This window comes from Phyllobates terribilis, unplaced genomic scaffold, assembly GCF_046119375.1.
Source record: "Phyllobates terribilis strain yellow unplaced genomic scaffold, ASM4611937v1 Scaffold_12__6_contigs__length_324123572, whole genome shotgun sequence".
NCBI lineage: Eukaryota > Metazoa > Chordata > Amphibia > Anura > Dendrobatidae > Phyllobates > Phyllobates terribilis.
Window position 1 is genome coordinate 254,210,239 of NW_027362772.1, and position 25,692 is coordinate 254,235,930.

The following is a 25,692-nucleotide window of genomic DNA, read 5'->3' on the forward strand; positions in this document are numbered from 1 at the left end:
GTCATTTTGCCCATACCTTTTTCCACGCTGAGCTGATCACGTGACGCGATGACGTCAGTGTCATGGCGCTGCCCAGGTGTGACGGTTAGTGGTGCAGCTGACGGTGAGTATTGTGTGTGTGTGTGTGCGCGCGCACCTCTCTTGTGGCGGGACTCGGTTGCATTATTTTTGCTGTTGTTATATAACGTTTCTCAGCAGTTGACTGGATGTCGGCCGACTTAGTCGCACAATGCAAGTTTGTGCGATTTTATTTGCCACTTTTATCTATTTTTTTTATTTGGGGATTATAATGTTATAAGCAGCACTGCAGATGCTAACAATGGGGAAAGCAGCTCTACCTCACTGAAAGGCGAATGAAATAACAGTCTTTCCTAATAGCTCTATGGTGGGCTGTTCCTCTATTATTCCTCCTGGCAATGGCTAAAATAAAGGTTGGGGTTGTGTCCTTTTACAGCCTAAAGTGTCTAATCTGGGCTGGCCATGGGGTAACAGCCCTAAGTCACACCCAGTTGTCAGTCAGTGCATTAGTACATTTTCCAGGAGGAATAATAGAGGAATAGCACAATGTGGAGCACTTGCTCCAGACCTGAAAGTAAATGCTTGTATTCCCCATGAAAGGACAATTCTGAAGCATCGAGTACTGCACATTGTGTCATTCTTCTGTTATTCCTCCTGGAAATGTAAGAAAAGCTAAGAAATGTGGCTTTTCCCCTACACAATGTGTTGTCGTCAGCACAGATTATACAATGTCATGCTGTACACACATTCACATCTTAATACATTTCCAGCAGGAACAATAAAGGAAATGCCCATCATGCAGCTATTAGGAAAGATGCTCCGGAATTGTTATTTCATGAGGAATGTGAGTATTTACTGACCTCCACATTTCAGGAGAGGTGACGGGAATTCTTTAAAGGGAACCTGTCCACTGATTCATGCTGCCCAAACCTCAGACAGCCACACAGAAAAAGAACAAAGGCGTTAAATGGCTAAAAACAGTAAAAACATTTTATTAGACTACACCAAAAATGAATCTGAAGTATATAGGATGAAAGAAAATGGCACACTGGCTACCAGATAACAAGGGTATAAGGTGAGGTGGGTGTATGGAGGTAAACTTCACATATGATATGCTCAATAGAGCCACAATGCGCGTTTCGCATATTTGTACATGTACCATCCATCTGAAGAAGCAACATCACTAATAGGTGAAACGTATGGCTGTAATGCTGTGTTTCCCAAACCCCATCCTCACGGCCCCCCACAGGTCATGTTTTCAGGATCTCCTTAGTATTGCACAGGTGAGAGAATTCCTGATGCCTTGATGATACTTAAGTCACCTGTGTAATACTAAGGAGATCCTGAAAACATGACCTGTGGGGGTCTGTGACGATGGGGTTTGGGAAACACTGCTCTGAGTATTTGTGATGTTGCTTCTTCAGAGGGATGGTATATGTACAAATATGCAAAACGCGCGTTGGGGCTCTTTTTCATGTCTGGCAACTAGTAGTGTACTAGGCTTGATGCCCTTTGAGGGGTAAGGTGGACTTCTCAACTAAAATAAATAAATAAATATATACAGTACAGACCAAAAGTTTGGACACACATTCTCATTTAAAGATTTTTGTGTATTTTCATGACTATGAAAATTGTACATTCACACTGAAGGCATCAAAACTATGAATTAACACATGTGGAATTATATACTTAACAAAAAAGTGTGAAACAACTGAAAATATGTCTTATATTCTAGGTTCTTCAAAGTAGCCACCTTTTGCTTTGATGACTGCTTTGCACACTCTTGGCATTCTCTTGATGAGCTTCAAGAGGTAGTCACCGGAAATGGTTTTCACTTCACAGGTGTGCCCTGTCAGGTTTAATAAGTGGGATTTCTTGCCTTATAAATGGGGTTGGGACCATCAGTTGTGTTGTGCAGAAGTCTGGTGGATACACAGCTGATAGTCCTACTGAATAGACTGTTGGCTGCTTTTTTCTTGCCATAATACAAATTCTAAGTAAAGAAAAACGAGTGGCCATCATTACTTTAAGAAATGAAGGTCAGTCAGTGCGAAAAATTGGGAAAACTTTGAAAGTGTCGCCAAATGCAGTTGCAAAAACCATCAAGCACTACAAAGAAACTGTATCACATGAGGACCGCCCCAGGAAAGGAAGACCAAGAGTCACCTCTGCTTCTGAGGATAAGTTTATCCGAGTCACCAGCCTCAGAAATCGCAGGTTAACAGCAGCTCAGATTAGAGACCAGGTCAATGCCACACAGAGTTCTAGCAGCAGACACATCTCTTCAACAACTGTTAAAAGGAGACTTTGTGCAGCAGGCCTTCATGGTAAAATAGCTGCTAGGAAACCACTGCTAAGGACAGGCAACAAGCAGAAGAGACTTGTTTGGGCTAAAGAACACAAGGAATGGACATTAGACCAGTGGAAATCTGTGCTTTGGTCTGAGTCCAAATTTAAGATCTTTGGTTCCAACCACCGTGTCTTTGTGTGACGCAGAAAAGGTGAACGAATGGACTCTACATGCCTGGTTCCCACCGTGAAGCATGGAGGAGGAGGTGTGATGGTGTGGGGGTGCTTTGCTGGTGACACTGTTGGGGATTTATTTAAAATTGAAGGCATACTGAACCAGCATGGCTACCACAGCATCTTGCAGCGGCATGCTATTCCATCCGGTTTGCGTTTAGTTGGACCATCATTTATTTTTCAACAGGACAATGACCCCAAACACACCTCCAGGCTGTGTAAGGGCTATTTGACCAAGGAGAGTGATGGGGTGCTACGCCAGTCACCAGACCTGAACCCAAGCGAGATGGTTTGGGGTGACCTGGACCGCAGAGTGAAGTCAAAAGGGCCAACAAGTGCTAAGCATCTCTGGGAACTCCTTCAAGATTGTTGGAAGACCATTTCCGGTGACTACCTCTTGAAGCTCATCAAGAGAATGCCAAGAGTGTGCAAAGCAGTCATCAAAGCAAAAGGTGGCTACTTTGAAGAATCTAGAATATAAGACATATTTTCAGTTATTTCACACTTTTTTGTTAAGTATATAAGTCCACATGTGTTAATTCATAGTTTTGATGCCTTCAGTGTGAATGTACAATTTTCATAGTCATGAAAATACAGAAAAATCTTTAATGAGAAGGTGTGTCCAAACTTTTGGTCTGTACTGTATATATATTTATTACACATTTAGTACGACCACAGTGGTCTTCACTTGATAAAAGGGGTGCTTTCTCTCTAAAGGGGTTGTCTACTACTAGGACAACCCCTTCTTGATCCAAATGTTTGGTGCCAATAAAATAAAAAAGCTTATACTCACCTTCCATGCCAGTGCTGTTCCAGCGGTGTCAGCAGTCGTGGTCCTGGGGCTCTCGTGCAGTTATGACTCGAGCCCGGCGCCCAATCAGCTCTGGCGACACTGTCTCTGCCTTAGGACGTATTGAACATCAAGAGGACTTGAGAGAGCAGCCGCAGCCCTGACTTCCTCTTGATGTTCAATTCCTACAAAGGTGGAGACAGATTGGGCTCCGGGGTCACGTGTCATAACAACCACAAGAGAGCTCTGAGACCAAGAGTGCAATTTACTGTAGATGCGGTAATTTTTATTGAGAGTCTGGTCTCGTTCCTCGTGATCATTGAGTATATTACATGTGATATTTACCTCCATATACCGATCTCACCTTATACCCTTGTTATCTGGTAGCCAGTGTGCATTTTTTTTCATCCTACATACTTTAGATTTACACATGTTCATTTTGTATATACTCTAATAAAATATTTACCGTTTTTAGCCATTTAACTCCTTTTGTTTTTTTCTGTGTGGTTATATCGATTGTGGAGTGGCTGATGGGTTTCTATCGGTATTATTCTGATTTATATATGGCCTTTTAATACCTTACCAACATTTACCCATTGGCTCTTTCGTTACCCAACCCATAGGCAGCTTGAATCGGAGCCTGGCTGCTCAATTGCTGGTATAGTCATCTCTGAAATCCTCCGGTGTTTCAGAAAAAAAAAAAGTGTAATGATTTGGCCAGAGGCCAGACGACTAGTCCAGGGCATCCCCCGCCTGGCCTTTCCCAGTGCCGCGCCAGGTGATTGACAAGTCTCTCCCTACACATGGGAGACGCCTCTCAATCAGCGAGACCTGCTGGCCAGGAGCAGCGCTGGACCAGTCTCATCTCTATGGGTCCTGGCCGAGTCTTTTAACTATATTTTCTCTGAATTGTCAGAGCGTTTCAGAGATAAATATACTGTACCTCCTGCAGTGGTGCAGCCGTGGTCCGATTCATGCTACCTGTGGTTTGCAGCATTAATCAGCTGACTGGTTCCTTTTAAGGGGATTCTCCAGGACTTTCCTTGGTATTTTACTTCCTCACCTTCATAAAAAAAAAAAAATGTGATGTCTTTATTATATTTATATTTTTTAGTCCCCATAGCAGACATGAACCTGCGACTGCTTGTGCAATACCTTAATATTGCAGTTTATTGTAAAATTACTGATTTCTTATCATGCCCACACAAGCTGAGTGTTGTAGGTGTACAAATATGGCAGATTTGGGGACTTTCAGTTGGACTTTGCTGGCTACCATGACAGTGTCACCAGCACGTCATTTCCATCCTCTTAGGTGCCACTGACACGATGGACACCTTCACCTAATGGGTTAAACTGCTGCTATCGCAGGTAGCTCTATTTGCAGCCGCTAGACAGGTGCTGGTCGCACAAGCTGGATTCCTCCCATCAGGGCTGTGGAGTCGGTGCTCATTTTGGTGGCGTCGTGGTCGGTATAAAATGGACCGACTCCTAAAATATATAATAAATTGGGTGCAGTAGATCAATGCAGAATGTGCTGAATATTTTTTCATAGGACTTTGGGAAAGTTATGAAATGTCCTATAAATGGCTGTTCTATTTCTGATCTAAGGCTACATTCACACACACAGCGTTTTTGCTGCGTTATTTGAGGATACTTTTTTCAGCTGCAAAAGCAGATCAGCTTTTTAAAAAAACGCATCACCTGAAAGGTTTTTGAGCTCATAGATAATGTTTTCAATAGCAAAAGCAGATTAGAAAAACGCCACACAAACTGACAGGCTCATTCTTTGTGAGGATCCGTTTTTGAGCCCAAAAACGGATCCTCACAAAAACGATGTGTCTGAATGTCATATCTTGAAACCCATTGACTTTGCTGGGATGCCCAGAGTCACTGCATTTTACTGCAAAAAACGGATCCGCAAAAACGCTGTGTGAATCATGGCTGTAGCCAGCGAGGGGCAGGGGGGGCAGCTGCCCCCCTCCCTAGAAGCAGGGTCACTCACCTATCAAAACTCACTTGTATGCTGCAGTTCTACCGTCCTGCAGCGGCTCCAGACTGCAGGGGGCAATCTCCCCTCCTCTGTCCTGTCTTCTGCTGTCTTCACCAGAGAGAGGAGGGGGAGGGGTGCCTGCCCTGCACAGGATCCGATTCCTGGGCCCCCGAGCTGGAGAAAGTGAAAGTACTACTGCTCATCTCTGTCACAGGAAGGTAACTAATGCTAATATTGTAGGTGATTATTATGTGCTCTCTGTTCATATGTGTGAACTATATATGCGATATGTGCAATGTACTATTTGCTGTCTGTAGCTGTCATCTGTCTATCACACTCTATCCCTCCATGTATTCATCTATCCGTTCATTTATCCATCCCTCTATCCATCCCTCCCTCCATCTATTTATGTCTCCCTCTATCTATGTCGGTGTAAGGGAAATTGAGGAGTCTGAGTCCCAGGTTTGGCTTACCGACTCCACAGCCCTGCCTCCCATGCTGTAGGGAATGGACTCCTGAGCTCACTCCTTACATGCAGGGTTCATGGGGCCAGGTGCTGGCCCTGGATCTGATATTGGGGACCTGTGCTGAGGATTGGTCATGAATATAAAAGTGCCGGACAATCTCTTTAATGTGATTATTATGAACACTGACCAGTGAAGCCTAAATCTCCTTGATGCTGGGGGTTCCAGTCATTAAGATCCACCATGTGACAGACTTATGGGCATGTTCTCTATCTATGTTCACCCTCCTCTGACTCTTGTAAAGCCAGAGCTGTCAATCAAGGAAGAAGAGTATTAAAATAGATGGAGAACAAGTAGGAGGGAAAGTGCATTGAACTACTGATCTACGCGAAGGGAGCACCGAGTGTCTGTGCTTGGTTTGTACAGTCATCTTGTGCGCACAGACACCCTATAAATGCATCATCACACAGCTGCCCGTCATTGTCTAGATCTGCAGCCGGAGAAACGAGTCAAGTGAGAGGATGATCAGCGAATTCCTGCATAATGATCTCAGCCGCAGGCTCTCGTCACTCACGTTGTTATCGGACCTGGTAGAACGTGGTTCTCATCGTGCAGGACTGATTATGAGGGTGACCAATCAGAAGTCATTGGGGAAATGAGCTGTGCGACACGTGATGACATTTAAAGGGCCATTATCGATAAAACTGACTGCTTATCAAAGTGCAGCGCTGTGAAATGATCTAATCTTATGTAAGGTGTCTTATCAGCTTCAGTGATCTGTTGTACTCGGGCTGAAGGCTATCAGAGGTCACCAATGAAACCTCTTTCTACCACCCACTAGGATCTGTTCACATTGTGAACACAGCCATCTGCCGGATCCCGGAGGTCTCTCTCACTTGTACATTCTGTATACAGGCATGTGGGCAGATTGAGGTCTAAAAAGCACTCAACCTGTTTGGCTGCTTTCCCCCAGAGGCTTGGGAAGTGCTCCATCATGTCCAGAGCACTTGCAGCCTAATTTGCATGTTGATAACAATGTGGATTATTTGATTATGGAATTGTGGATTTTTATAAAGAAAGGTATGACTTGACTTATCTTTCCAAAAGCTCCCTGATCATATAAGGGGACTGGGGGCTGCAGCCTGATGACAGATTCACTTCAAGCGTCATACATATGTTTTTCACTTGAGTCTTCTAACACCTAATAGTTTATGGGGCTGTTCACGGGGTCTCCACTTCCTGGCTGAGTTGCTGCGGTTCCTTCCACTTCACAATAATATCACTCACAGGTGATGGGGGAAGATTTAGGAGGGAAGAAATGTCTTCACCGGACTTGTTACACCTGTGGCTCCTATTACAGGACCGCACTGGAATCGGTGAGCTCTGCACCACCGGCCGATCTGCTACATGTTAGTAAAGGCAGACGGGGCGAGAAGCAGCACTGCCAAAAATGAATAAGACGTGTCCCTATAGTATAGTCCATGTAATATATTGGGGAATGCTGTATAATGCAGTTCCATAATATTTTAGCCTCTTGCCTATAAAGCTAGGGTTACACTTGCACATTTTTACATTTATTATCATTCTTATTTTACAGATCTGAAGAAAGCTACTTCACGCTTACTTACGTCACATGTAAATTGATTATTGAAGATTCCAGATCTGAAAATGCCAGAAATTAAGGTCACCCCACTCGGTAAGAATCTTGATCGGTAATATTAAGACTGTTAACCTTTTGAACACCATTCTTTATTTAAAAAAAAAAAAAAAAGTTTTGATTGCTGATACAGAGCTGCAAATAACCTGTGTGGTCCTAAAAGGCAAAATTCCTGTCTCCACCACTAGGGGGCATTTTGAAGCTTATTGCTCACTGTTATATATTGATGGTAGGAATAAAACAGTCTACAGTGGTCGGAGGTCTCTTTAGACTATGGACGGATTATATTTGTGTACATAATAACACAGGAGAATACAGTAGGTTTCACCTTGGGTAATACTGAGAACGGAGACAGCAATGTCTTTACTTGTCATTAACGTGGGTTAAAGTCCTTTGTTAATCCTAAAAAAATCCTGTACTACATACTGATAGTTCCTATTGATTTATGGGATGGATCTTGATCTCCTGGCATTCTCATCAGGACATGATGTGAATTATTGTTTCCCAACAACTGACAAGCCACATATTGCAGATCATTTTATTAGTGGATTTCCTTACAGCGGATTTGCCTGCAGATTTTACAATCAAAACTGTATACATTAAATATTATCGGTTAAATAGAACTTAGAGCTGGTGAGGCTGATGCCCTTTCTTTGATAATCCATGTCGCAAAGTCTGTATAATCCCTCTGGAAGTTTGAGCTCCATCTCGGCCCATCACAGCCTGACTGACCGCTCCTCAGTGTCCCTCCTCCCTGCTGAGATCTCACACTGCTCAGTACGGATCTGACCGGCTCACAGTAATCCACTGGCTGTTTTGTGGCTATAATAGACACTAAGTGATGTAATATATTAACACTTTCATTACGATGCTGTTTTTAGGTGCTGGCCAAGATGTTGGACGCAGTTGTATCCTGGTCTCCATAGGAGGGAAGAATGTGATGCTGGATTGTGGCATGCACATGGGTTACAATGATGACGTGAGTCCTGCAGGGGGAGGCATTAGTATAAGAGGGTCTTTGATTCTTGTAGTAATACCTTTCCTCTTTGTAACAGCGCCGGTTCCCAGACTTCTCATACATTACACAGAACGGACGTCTCACCGAGTTTCTGGATTGTGTTATTATCAGGTAATATAATTTATAGTAGAGATTGATAGGACCCTACTCTCCTCAGCAGCTGGGTCACTTCCTATCATTCCTTCTCCAGCCACTTTCACCTGGACCATTGCGGAGCTCTGCCATACATGAGCGAGATGGTCGGGTTTGATGGACCCATTTACATGACTCACCCTACTAAAGCCATCTGCCCCATCCTGCTTGAAGACTACAGGAAAATCACTGTGGACAAGAAAGGGGAAACCAACTTTTTCACATCTCAGATGATTAAAGACTGCATGAAGAAAGTTGTGGCTGTGAACCTTCATCAGACTGTGCAGGTAAGATGGACGTAACCCAAAGCTGGGAAATGTAGAACATGTATTCCACAGTTACAATGGTGCTGCCCATCTCTGGTCGAAGGTTTTTATAATCTGCTCACCATGCACTTACTTCCCGGGTAGCTTTTATTCCTGTGATTGTCTATCAATCCCATGACACATCAGTACAGCATCACTTCAGCAGCTGGAGTCAATGTCCTCTCCGCCTCTTGTGTTATCCCCATGATTATATTCTACTAAGTAAGCACAGAGATTATAAGTTTACGGTGAGGGAGGCTAAACTATGATCTACTTTATTATAAGTGAGGTGAGAGCCGTCTAGTCATCATCAGTAACTTCGATAGAAGTTTCTGTCTCTCTACCCAGTGGAGAACTTCAGCGGTACAGTCCATGCATCTGCATCATGCAGGCATTTTTATTGACTGAAATGGTGAACCCTGAAGGGAATAAGGTCTGTCATTCCTAGGGGGGTCACCGTGAGCTAGCATGACCCAAATGAGAAGTACAACTTGAATTTCCAACTAGAAAGGAACAACTAAATATTAAATGAATAATATATATTCGACTAAAAATTATTATTTTTTTATTTTTTAAGGTTGATGAAGAGCTGGAGATTAAGGCATACTATGCGGGACATGTTTTGGGAGCAGCCATGTTTCAGATTAAAGTTGGCTCAGAATCTGTGGTTTATACTGTGAGTATATAGAAAGCTTAGCCAGGGCTGTGGAGTCTGAGTCTGTGTCCATTTTGGTGGAGTCGGTATAAAATGGACCGACTCCTAAAATATACAATAAATTGGGTACAGTAGTACAATGCAGTTTGTGGGGAATATTTTTTCATAAGAGTCTGGGAAAGTTATGAAATGTCCTATTCTTGATCTAAGGGTCTAGACTTTCAGCTGAGATGAATCTGTGCTACAGTAAATTTATCACTTAAACATGAGCCATGTATGTCGGAGTCGGTGGTTTGGCTCCACAGCCCTGAGTTTAGCTGAAGGCTAATACTTGACAAGTAAATCTCCTTCTGTCCCTGCCTTTGCAGTCGCTGGCACTGATGATTTTATACATGCTTTTGGGACCCCCTAACTGGCCCCAGACCTGGTCTGTAAGATCCAGCGCAGGCTCCTATGTATCTAAGCATGCCCTTGCATCAGTACACATTTTATTCTTGGCTTACATCTCACAATTTGACTGTTCTCCTTTTTCCCCAGGGGGATTACAATATGACTCCAGATCGGCATTTGGGGTAAGATCCTTGTTTAGCTAAACATCATGGGTTTGGGATGTTTTCTTTGTGGCGCTATATCCGGTATATTCTTCACTTAACTTTGATGCATTTTGTAATTAGTTGATTGATTTGAAATGTTATTCAGAGCCGCATGGATCGACAAATGCCGCCCAGATTTACTCATTACCGAATCCACCTACGCGACAACTATCAGAGACTCCAAGCGTTGTCGAGAGCGAGACTTCCTGAAGAAGGTCCACGAGTCTGTAGAGAAGGGTGGAAAGGTTGGTGACGTGTCGTTCTTCTTCGATCTGGAATGTGATTTTAGGTTAACTATGTCCTGGAAAGGCAATTGTAACCTGAAAAAAAATTATCCCTATAACTTAAGCATTATCATTGGATTTTACATCCAGATTTTCAGATGGGGGCGATCCACAGCACAAAACACAACAGCAAATTTGTACCAAAAAATGTGCACAATTTGGAACAGATTTCCCTATGGTTTTCTATAACGTGTCTTCTAAAAATGTTCTGCAGCAAATCTGTTATGTGGGAAGTATAACTGATCATGTATTTAATCCCTGTCCTATTCGTAGGTCATAAATGTACGATATATTCACATAAATTGTTGACAAAAATGGCGTCTAAATATTTTTCTTGATGGCAGCGTGTTTTTGTCTCCTTTGACAGGTTCTCATTCCCGTTTTTGCACTGGGGAGAGCTCAGGAACTCTGCATCTTGTTGGAAACATTCTGGTAACGTTGCTTTTATGTGTCTCAGTAACTTTCATTACAGTTTTTTAATTTGCATATTATAATGAGTGTCTTCATTCAGGGAGCGTATGAATCTGAAAGCCCCAATCTACTTCTCCACGGGTCTAACAGAAAAGGCAAACCACTACTACAAGCTCTTCATCACCTGGACTAACCAGAAGATCCGGAAGACCTTCGTACAGAGGAACATGTTCGAGTTTAAGCACATCAAGGCCTTCGACAGAGCTTTTGCCGATAACCCTGGACCAATGGTAGTAATGTACTCTGGAATATATGTGTGTTTGTGTATGGAGATCTGTATATAGATCTCTCTCTTTCTAGATCTAGAAAGAAAGAGCGCTATATCAGTATGTGGAATATTATATATACTTCTAGGAAAACCAGTCTTCAGCTGCCGTGCTCATTACTCACAATATGAGGGGAGTCCTACAGGAAAGAATTACTTTCTACACTAATTTCTAAGGGCTTTAATTAGCTGGAGAATTTTCTATATATTGTGTATTTTCCATTTAGTCTTTAGTGACACAAACTCTGCTTGCTGTCAGTAAATGAAAAGCACATGTTTACTTCCGGAGATTGAAACCCCATCCGGGCCATGTCTTCTGCACTGGTGCACTCTTCACTGCTGACCTCTTGCACTAGATCCGCAGCGGGCCACGCTGACCTCTTGCACTAGATCCGCAGCGGGCCGCGCTGACCTCTTGCACTAGATCCGCAGCGGGCCACGCTGACCTCTTGCACTAGATCCGCAGCGGGCCACGCTGACCTCTTGCACTAGATCCGCAGCGGGCCGCGCTGACCTCTTGCACTAGATCCGCAGCGGGCCGCACTGCCCTGTTTGGGATCGGATGCATTCCCCTAAATGAAGCATAAGCAACATTGTGCCTTTTAGGTTAATCAGATCAATCAAAGTATAACTAAAGTTGGTCAATGACTGCACACGGGTGGGAGGGAGCTAGAGACAAGAGAGCGCTTCCCACTTTGATCCCACAGACTTATGCCTGCAAGTTTGATGTATTAGCCAAAGCCACATCATATCAGCTCCTCATACTGTCCTGACAGACCGACTTTTACCAGCCGGGCTCCTGTCTCTATACAATATTACAGGACAGACGTTTGATCCCGACATGAACGCAAGTGTGAGTGTTCACTGACAAAAAGCAGAGATCTTGATAATAGGGAGTTAACAGTAGAATTTTATTCAGATTGTTAGCTCCTTTGCATATAACTGAATGTTTGTTAGCCGTGAACCTTTACTGTCTCTACACGTTGTAATTCGCAGGTGGTGTTCGCTACTCCGGGAATGTTACACGCCGGTCAGTCCTTACAGATTTTTCGCAAGTGGGCTGGGAATGAAAAGAATATGGTGAGATCTCCGTGTAACGCACAGGGTTAAAGGCAAATACTCTTGTGTGTAAATGCCCCCATACACATTAGACTAAAAGGATCCAAAGCCGCCGATGTCGTCAGGATGGGCCAGTATTGGGGCACATGATGTATGTCAAAAGAAATATCTGGAGTGATGTCAGCCCTGGTTAGTTTGCGCTGTGTGAATGAGATACAGTAAAAGTTAATACGCAGCGGATTTTTCCACCCGCTACATATCTGCATCGTGTGCACTTGTGATGAGCGAGTATGTTTTGTTAACCCTTTCGTTGAGTATGCTCGGGCGAGCACCGAGTATTTACAGCTGCTCGGTGTTATGTTTGAATCACTCCCATGTGCATGATTTGCTACTGTTTGACAGCTTTAATACATGTGAGGAATGTGTAAGAAATAGGCATTCCTCACATGTATTAAAGCTGTCAAACAGTCACAAATCATGCACACGGGAGTGATTCAAACATATCACCGAGCAGCTGTAACTACTCGGAGCTCGCCCGAGCATACTCGGCGAAAGGGTTAATAGAACATACTCGCTCATCACTACACTTCACCTTATTGTGTTCTCCTGGAAGCCACAATTAGGTTTTCACTATCTGCATAGTGACCCTTTTAAAAGGTTATTAAATATTTTACAGCAAATAGAGGATTTTGACTTTTTTGATCATTTGGAGAGGTTGTCCACTACTTTTTAATTTATGAGATAGGTCATCAATATCTGATCGGTCGGGGTCCGACACCCAGCACCCCCCGCCTATCAGCTGTCATCGGTGTCAGCCAGAAATACTTACTTACGGAGCTGGCCGTCTTCTGGTAGTGGCCGCCGCAGGGTACTGCACATTCGCCTCCTATTGATGTGAATGGGAGGAGGATGTGCAGTACCCTGCGACGGCCAACTCTGTAAGTAAGTATTTCTGGATGACAGCTGATCAGCGGGGGGGTGCTGGGTGTCGAACCCCAGCCGATCAGACACTGATGACCTACAGTATACTAAGGACGGGCCATCACTGTAAAAGTAGTGGACAACCTCTTTAAGCCATTGTTAAACTTATCTGGCAGCAGCTTGTCATCGTCTTCTGCTCTTTTGGATAATATTGCGTGATCGATGGTGAATTTTCAGATGCCTGTTGTCTTATGACAAGCTTTAAGTGGTTGGATCACGTATCAGTCATGAAAATGGACCTAAAATTGTAAAAGACACTTAGCACTCATGTAAATACGTTGAACATGAATTTTTTATTTAAATGTAGAAAATCCAGAAAAGAACAAGACGTGCCGGTCAATACAAGAAATTCATCAGTCCTCTGGAGGGTGAAATGCTGGGTGCACGTCCGCGGGGGGCCATCGAGCGCTTCCTGTCTAAGCGGTGGACACCGCGGACGTGCACCCAGCGCTACACCGCACAGTGTTTCACCATCCAGAGGACTGATGAAGGTCTTGTATTGACCGAAACGTCTTATTCTTTTCTGGATTTTCTACATTTAAATAAAAAATTAATGTTGAACGTATTTACACGAGTGTCAAGTGTCTTTTACGGTTTGAGAAACGGATTGGGATCCTACTTGTGCACCTTGGTTCCAGGAGTGCCTTGACTTCTTTCATATGAAAATGGACCTAAACCAGTGTCCACCACAATAAACCAGCTCCGTTTCTGAGAACATTTTGTACACAAATGGAGGTAACGTTAAGTTATATAATGGGTTTGACCGGCAGAGCTCACCTCCGCATTGGCAGTTGAATGGCACCAACGACTTCACACCTGCCCAAAATCCGTGCATGATCAGCAGGTATCACCCCCTGTCCTATAGGTAGATAGATGTGGCGCCATTGCAAGCGCTCACCTCCTTATGCAGAAGTGAGCTGTGCTCGAAAAACTTTTTTTTTTTTCAGGCTTAATTCACACCAGGTCTGTGCTGCATGAACATTGACTCTAATAGCTAAACCTATGGTAAAACTGTATCCTCCTGACCTACATGTATGTGGTATGTGCCATATCCTGCATTACGATCTGTGGTCGACCATGTTGTACACTACAACTGTATATAAAGAAAGCAAACGAATCCTCGGTGGTAGAATTTAACTATTTTTTTTTATTAATAGACACCATTAAAGCTATTAAATTATTAATTCTGGCAGAACAGTGCTGTGTATGCCCAAGGTCCATTCAGCAACTCGTCCTGAAAGACAAATGGGGCATGTTTATGTAGTGATAAGCAGTGAGGGTTTTTTTTTCTTTTTTTTCGGGAGATATTGGCACCATATTGTTTGTGGATTATGTATTCTATAGTATTATGTATATCTAGAATAACGTCTTGCATCTCCCATTGTAGATCACTTATCAGATTGTCATTGTCTCTCGTACAGGTGATCATGCCCGGGTACTGTGTACAGGGCACAGTGGGACACAAGATCCTAAGTGGGCAGCGTAAACTGGAGATGGAGGGCAGACAGACGGTGGGTGCTCAGTCCTAGTTACCCTTTATTATGAATGTATTCACCTACAAGCACTGATGATAGAGACCATTTACTGTCATTTGTTGGCAGCTGGAAGTAAAAATGCAGGTAGAGTATATGTCCTTCAGTGCCCACGCCGATGCCAAAGGTATCATGCAGCTCATCCGCCAGGCAGAACCCCGCCATGTACTACTGGTGCACGGAGAGGCCAAAAAGATGGAGTTCCTTAAGCAAAAGGTTGAGCAAGAGTTTCGTAAGTAGGAAGATTATACACAGTGGGGGTGATGGCTGCCCTCTTTTTTGCACAAGTGTTCATATATCTGCCCCAATATGTAATGGCGGATCTCTCTACTGATGCCTTCCTCTGTATTATCCCCGCAGGCATCCAGTGTTACATGCCGTTCAACGGGGAGACTGCCACCATCGCCACCAACCCGAACATACCAGTGGATATCTCACTGGACCTGCTGAAGAAGGAGACCGCACTTAGTAAGAAGCTCGGACCAGGGGCTGTGTGATAGGATTGTGGTCGGTCCACAGGGCCATATTACATCATGCTGTACTTCTTATAATTATAGGTCTCATGCCGGATGCTAAAAAGCCCAGACTGATGCATGGGACGCTCATAATGAAGGACAATGTAAGGAGGGATGAGATGTCACTGCGCAGAGCGCTGCCATGTTTCTAAACTATAAACCTTTTATTTCTATATTCCAAAGGAGCCTGTGAGGTGTGAAAAGGAATAAACCCCATATACTCGCCCACCGGACCAGCACCGTTCTGCCACCCCACTGCCTGTGTCTTCTGGCTTCTTGTTCCAGCCTTGGACATCATGTGACCACTGACTGACAACAGCCTTTACATAGTTTCTTCAGCCGATCAGACCAGTGGGGAGACACATTCAGCGGACTGGTGCCAATCCGATAAATGAGTATATAGGTTTTGTTTTTTTTCTTTACCACCTCATAAGCCTTTTTGTGTGAATATAGCCTTAAAAAGGATCGGTTACTCCTTTTTTCCTTTTTTTTTTTTTTAAATTTTTTACCCAGTGCATCCACTCCAAAAAAAAGACTGTAAAACTCTATTGGAAATCCACTTTAGGATACCCATAACTTTTTATGTTTCCATAGATGGCTTTGTTTTTTGCAGGGCAATCTCTAGGTATTATTAGGATACATAAAACATTTTGATAGCTTTTTGCTTAGTTCAGAGGCACAAAAAAACTTCAATTTTGGCATTTTTTTTCCCGTTATTTTCAAACGTATTTGCTCAGAGGATCGTAGTGAGAACTTTTTAGAAGTTTTGGTGTGGGGCTGTGATAAACTATTCACGCGCCAATGACCCTGTCTCTTTCTTGTTCTCGGCAGACTCTCCGTCTGGTGTCACCCGAGCAAGCCTTGAAGGAACTCGGTCTGGTGGAGCACCAGCTCCGATTTACCTGTAGGGTGCACATCCAGGACTCGCACAAGGAACAGGAGACGGCGATGCGGATATACAGCCACTTAAAGAGGTAACCAATGATGTCTGCGACTTGTAGGATCATCATTCACAGAACGGCCGCTGGTTTCCTTACCCGACCTGGACAGGTGCATTTACGAACCTGTCGAATTTGGTTCTCCACATTGTGGTCTGTATTTGGACCACGAAACAGGGATGCGACAAATAGGCCGTACTGTGTGTCCCTACAGCCTGACACTGTCCAGGTGTAAAGCCACAATATCCCGTAATTACGTCAGTGCAGGATATTCCTATACAAAGAAAGGGAGAACTGTTTTGTGAATCTGGGGGGGGGGATGGAAATTCTGTAACGTGGCTTGATCTTGTCATTTGTGCAGTATTCTCAAGGACCGCTCAGTACAGCACTTGCCGGACGGCTCCATCATCGTAGAATCCATCCTCATTCAGGTTTCTACCAACTCTGATGACCCCGGGATGAAAGATATTCTCGTATCTTGGACGTATCAGGTGAGATCGGACACCAAAGAAATGCGTGCCAGTAACAATATGAAAACCTTTCCTCCTCCTTTTATAGTAGAAATGTATAAAATGTAAAAAACATTCTAAATATCTTCTATGTAGAGGAGCGTTCCCTGGCCTAAAGCCACAATTTTTGGAAATTGAGTTATTCACTCATTCATTTATTTTTCAGATAATTGTTTGCGAGTAGGAATCCTTTTCCCATGCACTTAACATTTAACATTACATGCTGACTATTTAAAGGGTTGTTCCACTATGTAATATTAATATCCTATCCGAGGATAGGTCATCAATATCAGATCAGTGGAGGTTATTGGAGTAAGAGAGGATCTGCAACACTCACCAGCGGCCGCTGCATCGTTCAGCTCCATAACTGCTTACGTCCGGCTGTTACCAGCACCGAGAACAGCAGACTCTGTGTCTGATCTGCAACCAATAATCTATCATAAGGATAACTCGTCAGGATTGTAGTGAAACAACCCTTTAAGTAGATGGAAAACTGCGTCTGGGCACTTAGAGCGGAGAACGTTCATATGCCATAAGCAGTATGGACGGGGGTCATCATCATCACGAGGCAACTCTTGTCATCCCCTCCTCTCGTCTGATCATTGCATAAAAAAAAAAAAAATGGAAGATCAGCAGTTACATAGAAGGACGAGATCGCTGCAAGTGCAGACCACACCTAGTTCTGTTATTAGCTGTCAAAACAAAAAACAGGACAAGTATTTATTTATTTTTTTGTGTCTTGTAGACTAGTCAGTAGGAAAATGCATGAAAAACGCCACATCTAGCTGTGTTTTTTTTAATGTTTCCTTGTTGCAGTGTTTTTATCTAACATGCTGGGGAAAATGTCTCAAGAATCCATTCACACCTCCGCATCTAATTTTATATCAGTGTAAAACAGAATGTTTTTCTCTCACGTCATCTATTTGGCTTTCATGTTGCAATCTTATTTTTTAAAAACTGAAGCGAGTAGCCTGTCTGATCTCTATTTCTTTATCGCTTCATTGGGGGACACAGGACCATGGGTGTATACTGCTGTCGCTAGGAGGTTGACACTAGGCAAAAAAGGAAAATAGCTCCTCCTCCGCAGTATACACTCGCCTACGGGCATTAAGCTCATCAGTTTAAGCTTAGTGTCTGTAGGAGGTAGACCTGGATCCTAACAGATCCAACCCTGTTGTGTTTTATTAATCTTTCTACTTTCTTTTTCAGATACAGCTCTTCAGGGTTAACAGGTAACACTGCGTTCCCTGTTACCCCCTTTACACAAGCGACCGAGAGAGCAGTGTGCATTCTCCACATAGCACACTCTTGGACCCGCTGGGCAGGACTTATCCCCTGTCGCCTCCCGGTGGCCAGTCCTTGCCTGTTCCCCACCCCAGCCCCCTCCTCGGAGTGGCCTGGGAGAGAGACGGTGGTCCCTGCGGGTGACCTTCCCCCAGATTCTGGGGTCGACACAGTCTCCTGCACTGTCCAGGACCGGACAGTTTGGGAAGGAGGAAGAGCCAGGATCCCCCCTTATCCACGGAGGACCTCCTGGGACCATCCTCAAAAGGAAGAAGAGGTGGTGTCGGGGCCTTAGAAAAGGTACAATCCCTCCCCCTCCTGCTGCATCAGCAGGCCCCTCAGAGCCCTGACATGGCTTCGCTTACAAGCGTATATGCCCAAGGGGGCTGTCGATTCCTCAGCGCTCCCTGCCACACGCCTGCTGCAGCCTCCACTTCCATCACTTCCACATCAGCGGCGAGCACTTATAATACACAGCGCTTACTTACAGCGCTATCCAAGCCACGCCCCTCCCCTCTTTCTTCTTGTCCCCCGGCAGCCCCCCTCCTTCTTCCTGCCCACTGTGTGCGTCAAAACTGCCCGCGTTTTTTCTTTTCCCCCCTAGTGGGGGGGGGGGGGGGAGGGGGCATTCCTCTTACCCCCCCCCCCCTCCCCAGCCAACAATCGGCCTATCAATGGTGAGGATCATAGTGTTGCGTTCGCCAGGCCCAACAGCCCTTCCGTGGACCTATCAGCGGCGGGGCCTTTAGCCCGCCCCCTCCTTCCTTCTGCATATCAGAGCCTCGGTGCCCCTTGTCACTCAGGGCAGTGCGCTCTGCCTCGGCTCCACCCTCCCACGCTGTCATGCCCCTGCTCCGGCGGCATCACTCTCCCTAGCGTCGCTGTTTTCTGATAACAGCTCGACACGGTCTCAGCTCCAGATCTTGGACGGGGGACACAGGACAGGGGTCTCGGGACTGCGGCTAAATCCAGGACCGGGTAGGCTCTGCCACGCACACCTTTCCTACCCTCAGGCTCCCACCTCTACAGTATCCCTGTTGGGCACATATGCCCAGACCCAAGGAGCTCTATGCCCGTCCCTGCCACACAGTTACATACTATGCCTGTGCACTTTGCAGAACTAAGTGGCCCGCAGGTCGGACAACTGCTTTCTGCTTGTCCTGCAAACCTCCCACCAAGCTGGCACCCCAAGAACCCCTCGCCACCCAGGAGGAAGGAACTCCCTCTCCTCCGGAGTGGGCTGTTGCTATGTCCCAATCTGTCTCTGACTTCACCAAAGTATCCCAATCTCTGGTTCAGGTCCTAGAACGCTTGCCTATGTTATCCACGGCCACCAGTGCTCCGAACGATTCCATGGATGATTCGCAGGCACCCTTGCCCCCCTCCTCACAAGGGCAGACTGAGAGTACATTCTCAGAAACGAACTCCTCGTCCTGCTCTCCTGTACCATCGACCTCCTCCAAGATGACCCCTGCATCCCACACCTCCTCCCCAGAGGTCGTCCTGGGATCTGACTCTGCGTCAGATTCTGATTCTGGATCCAACACTGACCAATATTCCAAAATCCAGGACATGGTTGACAGCCTTATTTCGGCCGTCAACCAGACTCTGCAATTTAAGGAGGACGAGGCCCCGTCTCAGGATCACCCTGTCTCTTTCAAGAAAATTAAGCGCCCGGCACGCACCTTTTCTAACCATGCAGAACTTGACAGTGTCTTTCAAAAACAGTGGGAGCATCCAGAAAAGCATTTCTCAGGAAAGAAACAGCTAGACATGCTATATCCGTTTAACCATGACCTTGTCGCCAAATGGTCGGAGTCCCCAACTGTGGATCCTCCTATCTCTCGGCCAAGACGGTTCTGTCTCTCCCAGACAGCTCCTCCCTCAAGGACACTACAGATAGACAGGTGGAGGCTTTGTCCTTCCTTTGCATCAACTTGGGTATCAAAATCAGTGTCTGCATGGGCCAAGCAGCTTATACAGGGCATCTTAACGGCGGCTTCCCCAGACGATCTGGCTGATCTAGCAGATCAGATCGCCCATGCAGGGAAATATCTGCTCACGGCATCCCTCGACGCTGCTGCCTGCTCAGCCCTCGTCTCTAGCAATATTATTGCGATACGTAGAATTCTTTGGCTGAAGGTTTGGAACGCTGACCCGGCCTCCAAAAAATCTCTAACTAATCTCCTGTTTCAAGGCTCCAGACTGTTTGGATCTAAGTTATACCAAATCATTTCGGACGCCACAGGGGGCAAGAGCACCTCCCTTCCCCAGCCGAAACGTCCCTTTCCTTGGAGTCGTTCCGGTCCTTTCGTCAGTTCACCCAACTGGGCTACTCCTCTCAACAGGACCGTTCCACAACGCCGAGGGCCCGCCCCCAAGTGGCACGCAAAGGGTCGCTCCACCAAGCCCTCGGGATCCAGATCACGATCCAATAGATTTTCTACAGCATGACTGGTTACCCCCACCTGGGACCTCTCCCAGGGTGGGCGGCCGTCTACTTCTGTTCCAAGACGCTTGGGTCTCGGCGATAGAAGATTCATGGGTCAAGGAGATTGTGACCGCCGGCTACAAAATCAAATTCAACACCATGCCAGGAACACGATTTCTCAGATCTCGCCCCCCCCGCATCCACCATCTCTGCTTCCAGGCTTCCTTCAGGCCATTGCCTCCCTTTGGCTCTCGGGAGTCATAGTACCCGTCCCCTTTCAGGAAAGTTTTCTGGTTTTTACTCCAATCTTTTCGTTATTCCAAAAAAGGACAGCTCACTGCGTCCGATCCTGGACCTCAAACAGCTAAACCGACAAGTACGCATCCGTCACTTCAGAATGGAGTCCCTCAGGTCGGTAATCACCTCGATGGAAGCCGAGGAATATCTATGTTCAGTGGACATTCAGGACGCATATCTCCACATCCCAATCTGTCCATCACATGAGAAGTTCCTTCGTTTTGCCTTCCAGAACGCACATTACCAGTTCACCTCCCTCCCCTTCGGGCTTGCCTCCGCCCCAAGGGTTTTCACAAAGGTAATGGCGACGGTCATGGCCATTCTGAGAGCCAGAGGGATTGTAGTTATCCCCTACCTCGACGACTTGTTGATCATAGGCCCCACGTTCAAGGACTGTCTCTCCAGCCTCCAGATCACCTTAACCCTAGAACGCATGACCATAAAAATCTACACTTTCACATACCTGGGGCCTTTTAGGCCCGTGTGCAAATAATAAATAAATGACCAACTGGAAAAGACAAACCACTATATACCTGAGGAATACCTAGGTCCTTCTTCCAAGAGAAAAGATAAACTCTCCGCCTGGGGATCCACCTTCTCTCCAACCCAAGTCCACACTCTCTTTGGCTATGCATGAGTGTCCTGGGGAAGATGGTGGCTGCTATGGAAGCAGTACCGTTTGCCCAATTCCATACCCGGCCTCTTCAACTAGCCCTTCTGTCAGCATGGGACAAGAACCCATCGTCTCTGGATCGACGTCTCACGTTACCTCTTCAGGTGAGAAGGTCATTGACATGGTGGACTCGCTTCTCTTCTTTCAGACCCGGGAGATCGTTCCTACCGCTTCGCTGGCAGGTGGTCACGACCGATGCCAGCCTCATCGGTTGGGGGGCAGTCTTTTTCCACCACACGGTACAGGGCCGGTGGACTCCCCACGAGGTCTCCGTACCGATCAATATCTTGGAGATCAGGGCAATTTACCTGGCGTTACGTCACTGGCAGGATCTTCTAGCAGGGTTCCCAGTCCGCGTGCAATCGGCCAACACTGTGGCGTACTTAAACCATCAAGGAGGAACACGCAGCAAGTCCGTCTTCAAAGAAGTGGCAAGAGTTATGGTTTGGGCCGAAAAGACTGTTCTGGCAATTTCAGCAGTCCACATTTCGGGGGTCGACAATTGGGCCGCCGACTTCCTCAGTCGGCAGGGCCTTGCCTCAGGAGAATGGTCTCTCTATCCCGAGGTGTTTCAGCAGATTTGCTTACGGTGGGGCACGCCTGACGTCGACCTCATGGCGTCTCTGTTAAACCACAAAGTCCCATCCTTTTGTAGCTCTTTCCCGCGATCCGCTAGCGATCGCTCAAGACGCGTTAGTAATTCCATGGTCTCAGTTCCAGCTGCCCTATCTCTTTCCCCCTCTACCATTGATCCCTCAAGTCGTCAAGAAGATCAAGACGGAGTACCGGTAATCCTAATAGCACCAGACTGGCACAGACGGGTCTGGTACGCGGAGCTAGTAAACCTGCTTGTTGACTCACCTTGGAGATTACCAGACCGTCCAGATCTCCTCTCTCAGGGTCCTATTCTTCATCAGAGTTCTCGTTCTCTGAATTTAATGGCATGGCCGTCGAGGCCGCAGTGTTAATTAAGGAAGGCGGGTTTTGCTGACCATGTCATTCAGACCTTAATTAGCGCCAGAAAACCCGCAACCTCGCGCATATATCACAGAACCTGGAGAGCCTTCTTTCGTCACTATGAGGGAGATCAGCTAGCTCCCATGTCTTTTTCGTTACCGGTCATCCTGGCCTTTCTTCAGTCTGGCCTAGAGGCGGGTCTCTCCTTGAGCACCCTCAAAGGTCAAGTGTTGGCCTTGTCCATCCTCTTCCAACGTAACTTGGCTGCCCGGCCTCAGGTCAAGACTTTTCTACAGGGGGTGGATACATGGGACCTTTTAATATGGTCCTAACCGTCCTCCAACAGCCTCCGTTTGAACCCATTCAGGACATCTCAGCCTCTCTTCTCTCCTGGAAGGCGGCTGTTACCTCGATTAGGAGGGCTGTGGAGCAGCCCTCTTATGTCGGTTGCCCTTTCTGGTCTTTCACCAAGACAAAGTAGTGCTCAGGCCGGGCACTTTCTTTTTGCCGAAGGTAGTTTCCTCCTTCCACATCAATGAGGACATTGTTTTGCCTTCTTTCTGCCCGGCTCCGCGTCATCCATTGGAAAAATCTCTGCATAAACTTTATCTGGTCAGAGCTATACGTGTGTACCTTTCTAGAATGGCTTCCTTTCGGCATTCGGATGCCCTCTTTGTCATTCCTGAGGAGCGTCGCAAGGGTCTTCCTGCTTCCAAGTCAACCATCGCCCCTTGGATACGTTCAACCACTTTGGAGGCATATCGCGTCTCATGCAAACCTCCCCCCTCCGGGGGTAAGTGCTCACTCCACCCGGGCGGTGGGGGGCCTCTTGGGCGGTTCGCCATCAGGCTTCGGCTTCACAAATCTGAAAGGCCGCAACCTGGTCTTCTCTGCATACCTTTTCAAGGTTTTACAAGGTCCACACTTACTCCTCGGCTGATGCCAGTCTTTGACGGAACGTTCTGCAGTCTGCAGTTGCCCACAGTCCGACTTAGCTTGTGGCCATCTTGGTTCTCCCACCCCAGTGACTGCTTTAGGACGTCCCATGGTCCTGTGTTCCCCAATGAAGCGATAAAGAAAGAGGGATTTTTGGTACTCACCGTAAAATCTTTCTTGGAGCCTTCATTGGGGGACACAGCACCCTCCTTGAGTTTGTTCATGTGTTCCTCCAGTTGGCCCCCTTTGGGCATCCAGTTTGTGCCCCATTGGGCATTGTATATTTGTTTACGTTATGGTTTCTCCTACTGCTTTACTCACCGATGAGCTTAATGCCTGTAGGCGAGTGTATACTGCGGAGGAGGAGCTATTTTCCTTTTTTGCCTGGTGTCAACCTCCTAGCGACAGCAGCATACACCCATGGTCCTGTGTCCCCCAATGAAGGCTCCAAGAAAGAGATTTTACGGTGAGTACCAAAAATCCCTCTTTATCCCTTGACTCTTATTAGTGGATTGGCGTAAAATACATTGAGCTCTGAAGTACAAAGTCTGTCTTCCTAGTGTCATCCATCTGTATATGGATACACAGACTTTAAAGGGAACCTGTTTGCAGGAGTTGGTGGCGCATGCGCAGGTCGAGATCTGTGCATGCGTTGACTCTGGCCCAATTTTTTTTGAAGATCGAAAGTGGAATCTCACACACTGCACGCTCTGCTCAGCCAATGAGGGTTGCGTAAAAAATCTCAAAACTGAGGCAGGTCACTGAATAATCAGAATTTTTAATTCTTATTATTGCATTCCGTACTGTGGGATTTTCTATCACATATGTTCTTCCATACAGCGGGGTATGCACAGGTCATTGTGGACGTATTTCCTGCTCGCTCCATATGATACTATTCTTGTGCTGCGTTCTTACGTCATTCACTTCTGTCTATTTAGGATGAAGAGTTGGGGAGTTTCCTGACATCTGTTCTCAAGAAGGGTTTACCACAAGGCTCCAGCTAGAACATTTCCTGCGCTGGGGGTTAATAAATTCTGGTAAACGCCCTCATCGCCCTACGTTTCTGTGACCAGAGCAGAAGTTTATAGAGGAGGCATAAGTAAGCTATAGGGAATAGAAAGATCTGGGCAGTCCCGGGATTTCTGTGTCTGTTCACATAAAACCTACAGCACATGCCCTGCTCGCTTAAGTGTCTGCAGAGATGGATCTGGTGATTTACATTCAGGGCAGAGTCGTCTTTATACCAAGCACTGAACTGCAATAGTAAAAAAAAAAATGCAGCATCAGCCACAAAGTTTCCCATGCAATAGATTTAGTAATCAAAGTTGCCATTTCCATAAAAATAAATGGGATTTACAGAAAAAGCAAAACTCTGCTGCTATCGTCTCCATCTCCAGTGGTCGGTGCCTGGACGGAGTTATTCCCATAAAAGTATCATGCGCACAAGTGATGGAAAGAAAGGTGCGGTGTTTCTTTACTGTTCACTTTTTAATAAAAGTTAATATTTTGTTATGGTGAAAGTAAATGCAGCTTATTAAAATAACAATCTTAAAGGGGCTGTCAACTATTACTCTTTTTAAATGCTGTAAGCCCCCTTGTAAAATAAGAAAAAAAAAAACACATACTAGCACTTGTGCCGGGTCTCCAATGTCTGGCTGCAGGGCTCGTGTCACATAATTATGGGCTGTTATTGGGCTACTGTCCTCGTGGAAGATGTGAGAGCGCGGCATACTATTAGTGGCCTCTGTTATGCCACGTGAGCTCTGGGCGAACCACGTCGACTGGGCTAGAATGGTGCAAAAGAGAAGAAAACAAGAGCTGCAGAAACCGACCTCCTCTTCTAACCCAAAAATAAAGCCCAATATGCAATAGTTCAGAATAGTTAGATCCTGGCTACATTCTGGTGGTGCCCATTAATTTTAGTTATTTGCACTGAGTGTTTTTGGATTGCCTAGTGCAATCTTTTTTCTTATGTGGAGGCAAGCCTCATCTTTTGAATGACTTATAATGTGACAGCTCGCTGTCCAGACTGTAAGCCTCCGTTCACACCCAGCATATGTGTTGTAGAATTCGACATGATTTTTGCACAGCGTTGATGTCCTTGATCCGCTGCAGTGGATGCTCGTTTCTGGCGTGGGTCTCTGCTTTACACCTGCAGAAGATTGTGACTCGCTGCACGAACCTGAGGCCCGTCACGATGGAACAAGACTATAAATACTCTGCAATGTACGAGAGCCTGCACCAGAATGACTCACAGGAAACTTCACTTTTTCTGCAATTGCAGCAGATCAGGAGGTGTGAAGATGTAATATATAATTGTGGATCAAAAGGGGTCATGGGGTATTGCAGAAAAACCACAGGAGCTTGTGTGCACCCAGTGCAGAAAATAATGGCTGGATAAGCCAAGCTTTAATC

General features: G+C 45.8%; 1 protein-coding gene across 1 annotated transcript; it reads left to right on the forward strand.

Moving 5' to 3' along the window:
• The first annotated feature begins 3 nt into the window (after positions 1 to 3).
• On the forward strand, positions 4 to 24,802 carry INTS11 (integrator complex subunit 11). The gene is made up of 18 exons (XM_073656856.1): positions 4 to 103; positions 7,383 to 7,481; positions 8,324 to 8,421; positions 8,498 to 8,571; positions 8,651 to 8,879; positions 9,475 to 9,573; positions 10,090 to 10,124; positions 10,252 to 10,390; positions 10,797 to 10,861; positions 10,941 to 11,130; positions 12,162 to 12,245; positions 14,627 to 14,716; positions 14,807 to 14,969; positions 15,098 to 15,205; positions 15,295 to 15,356; positions 16,084 to 16,226; positions 16,552 to 16,681; positions 24,216 to 24,802. The coding sequence occupies exons 2-18, from the start codon at positions 7,454 to 7,456 to the stop codon at positions 24,279 to 24,281; spliced, it is 1,803 nt and encodes a 600-aa protein (XP_073512957.1). The 5' UTR covers positions 4 to 103; positions 7,383 to 7,453; the 3' UTR covers positions 24,282 to 24,802.
• The last annotated feature ends 890 nt before the right edge of the window (positions 24,803 to 25,692 follow it).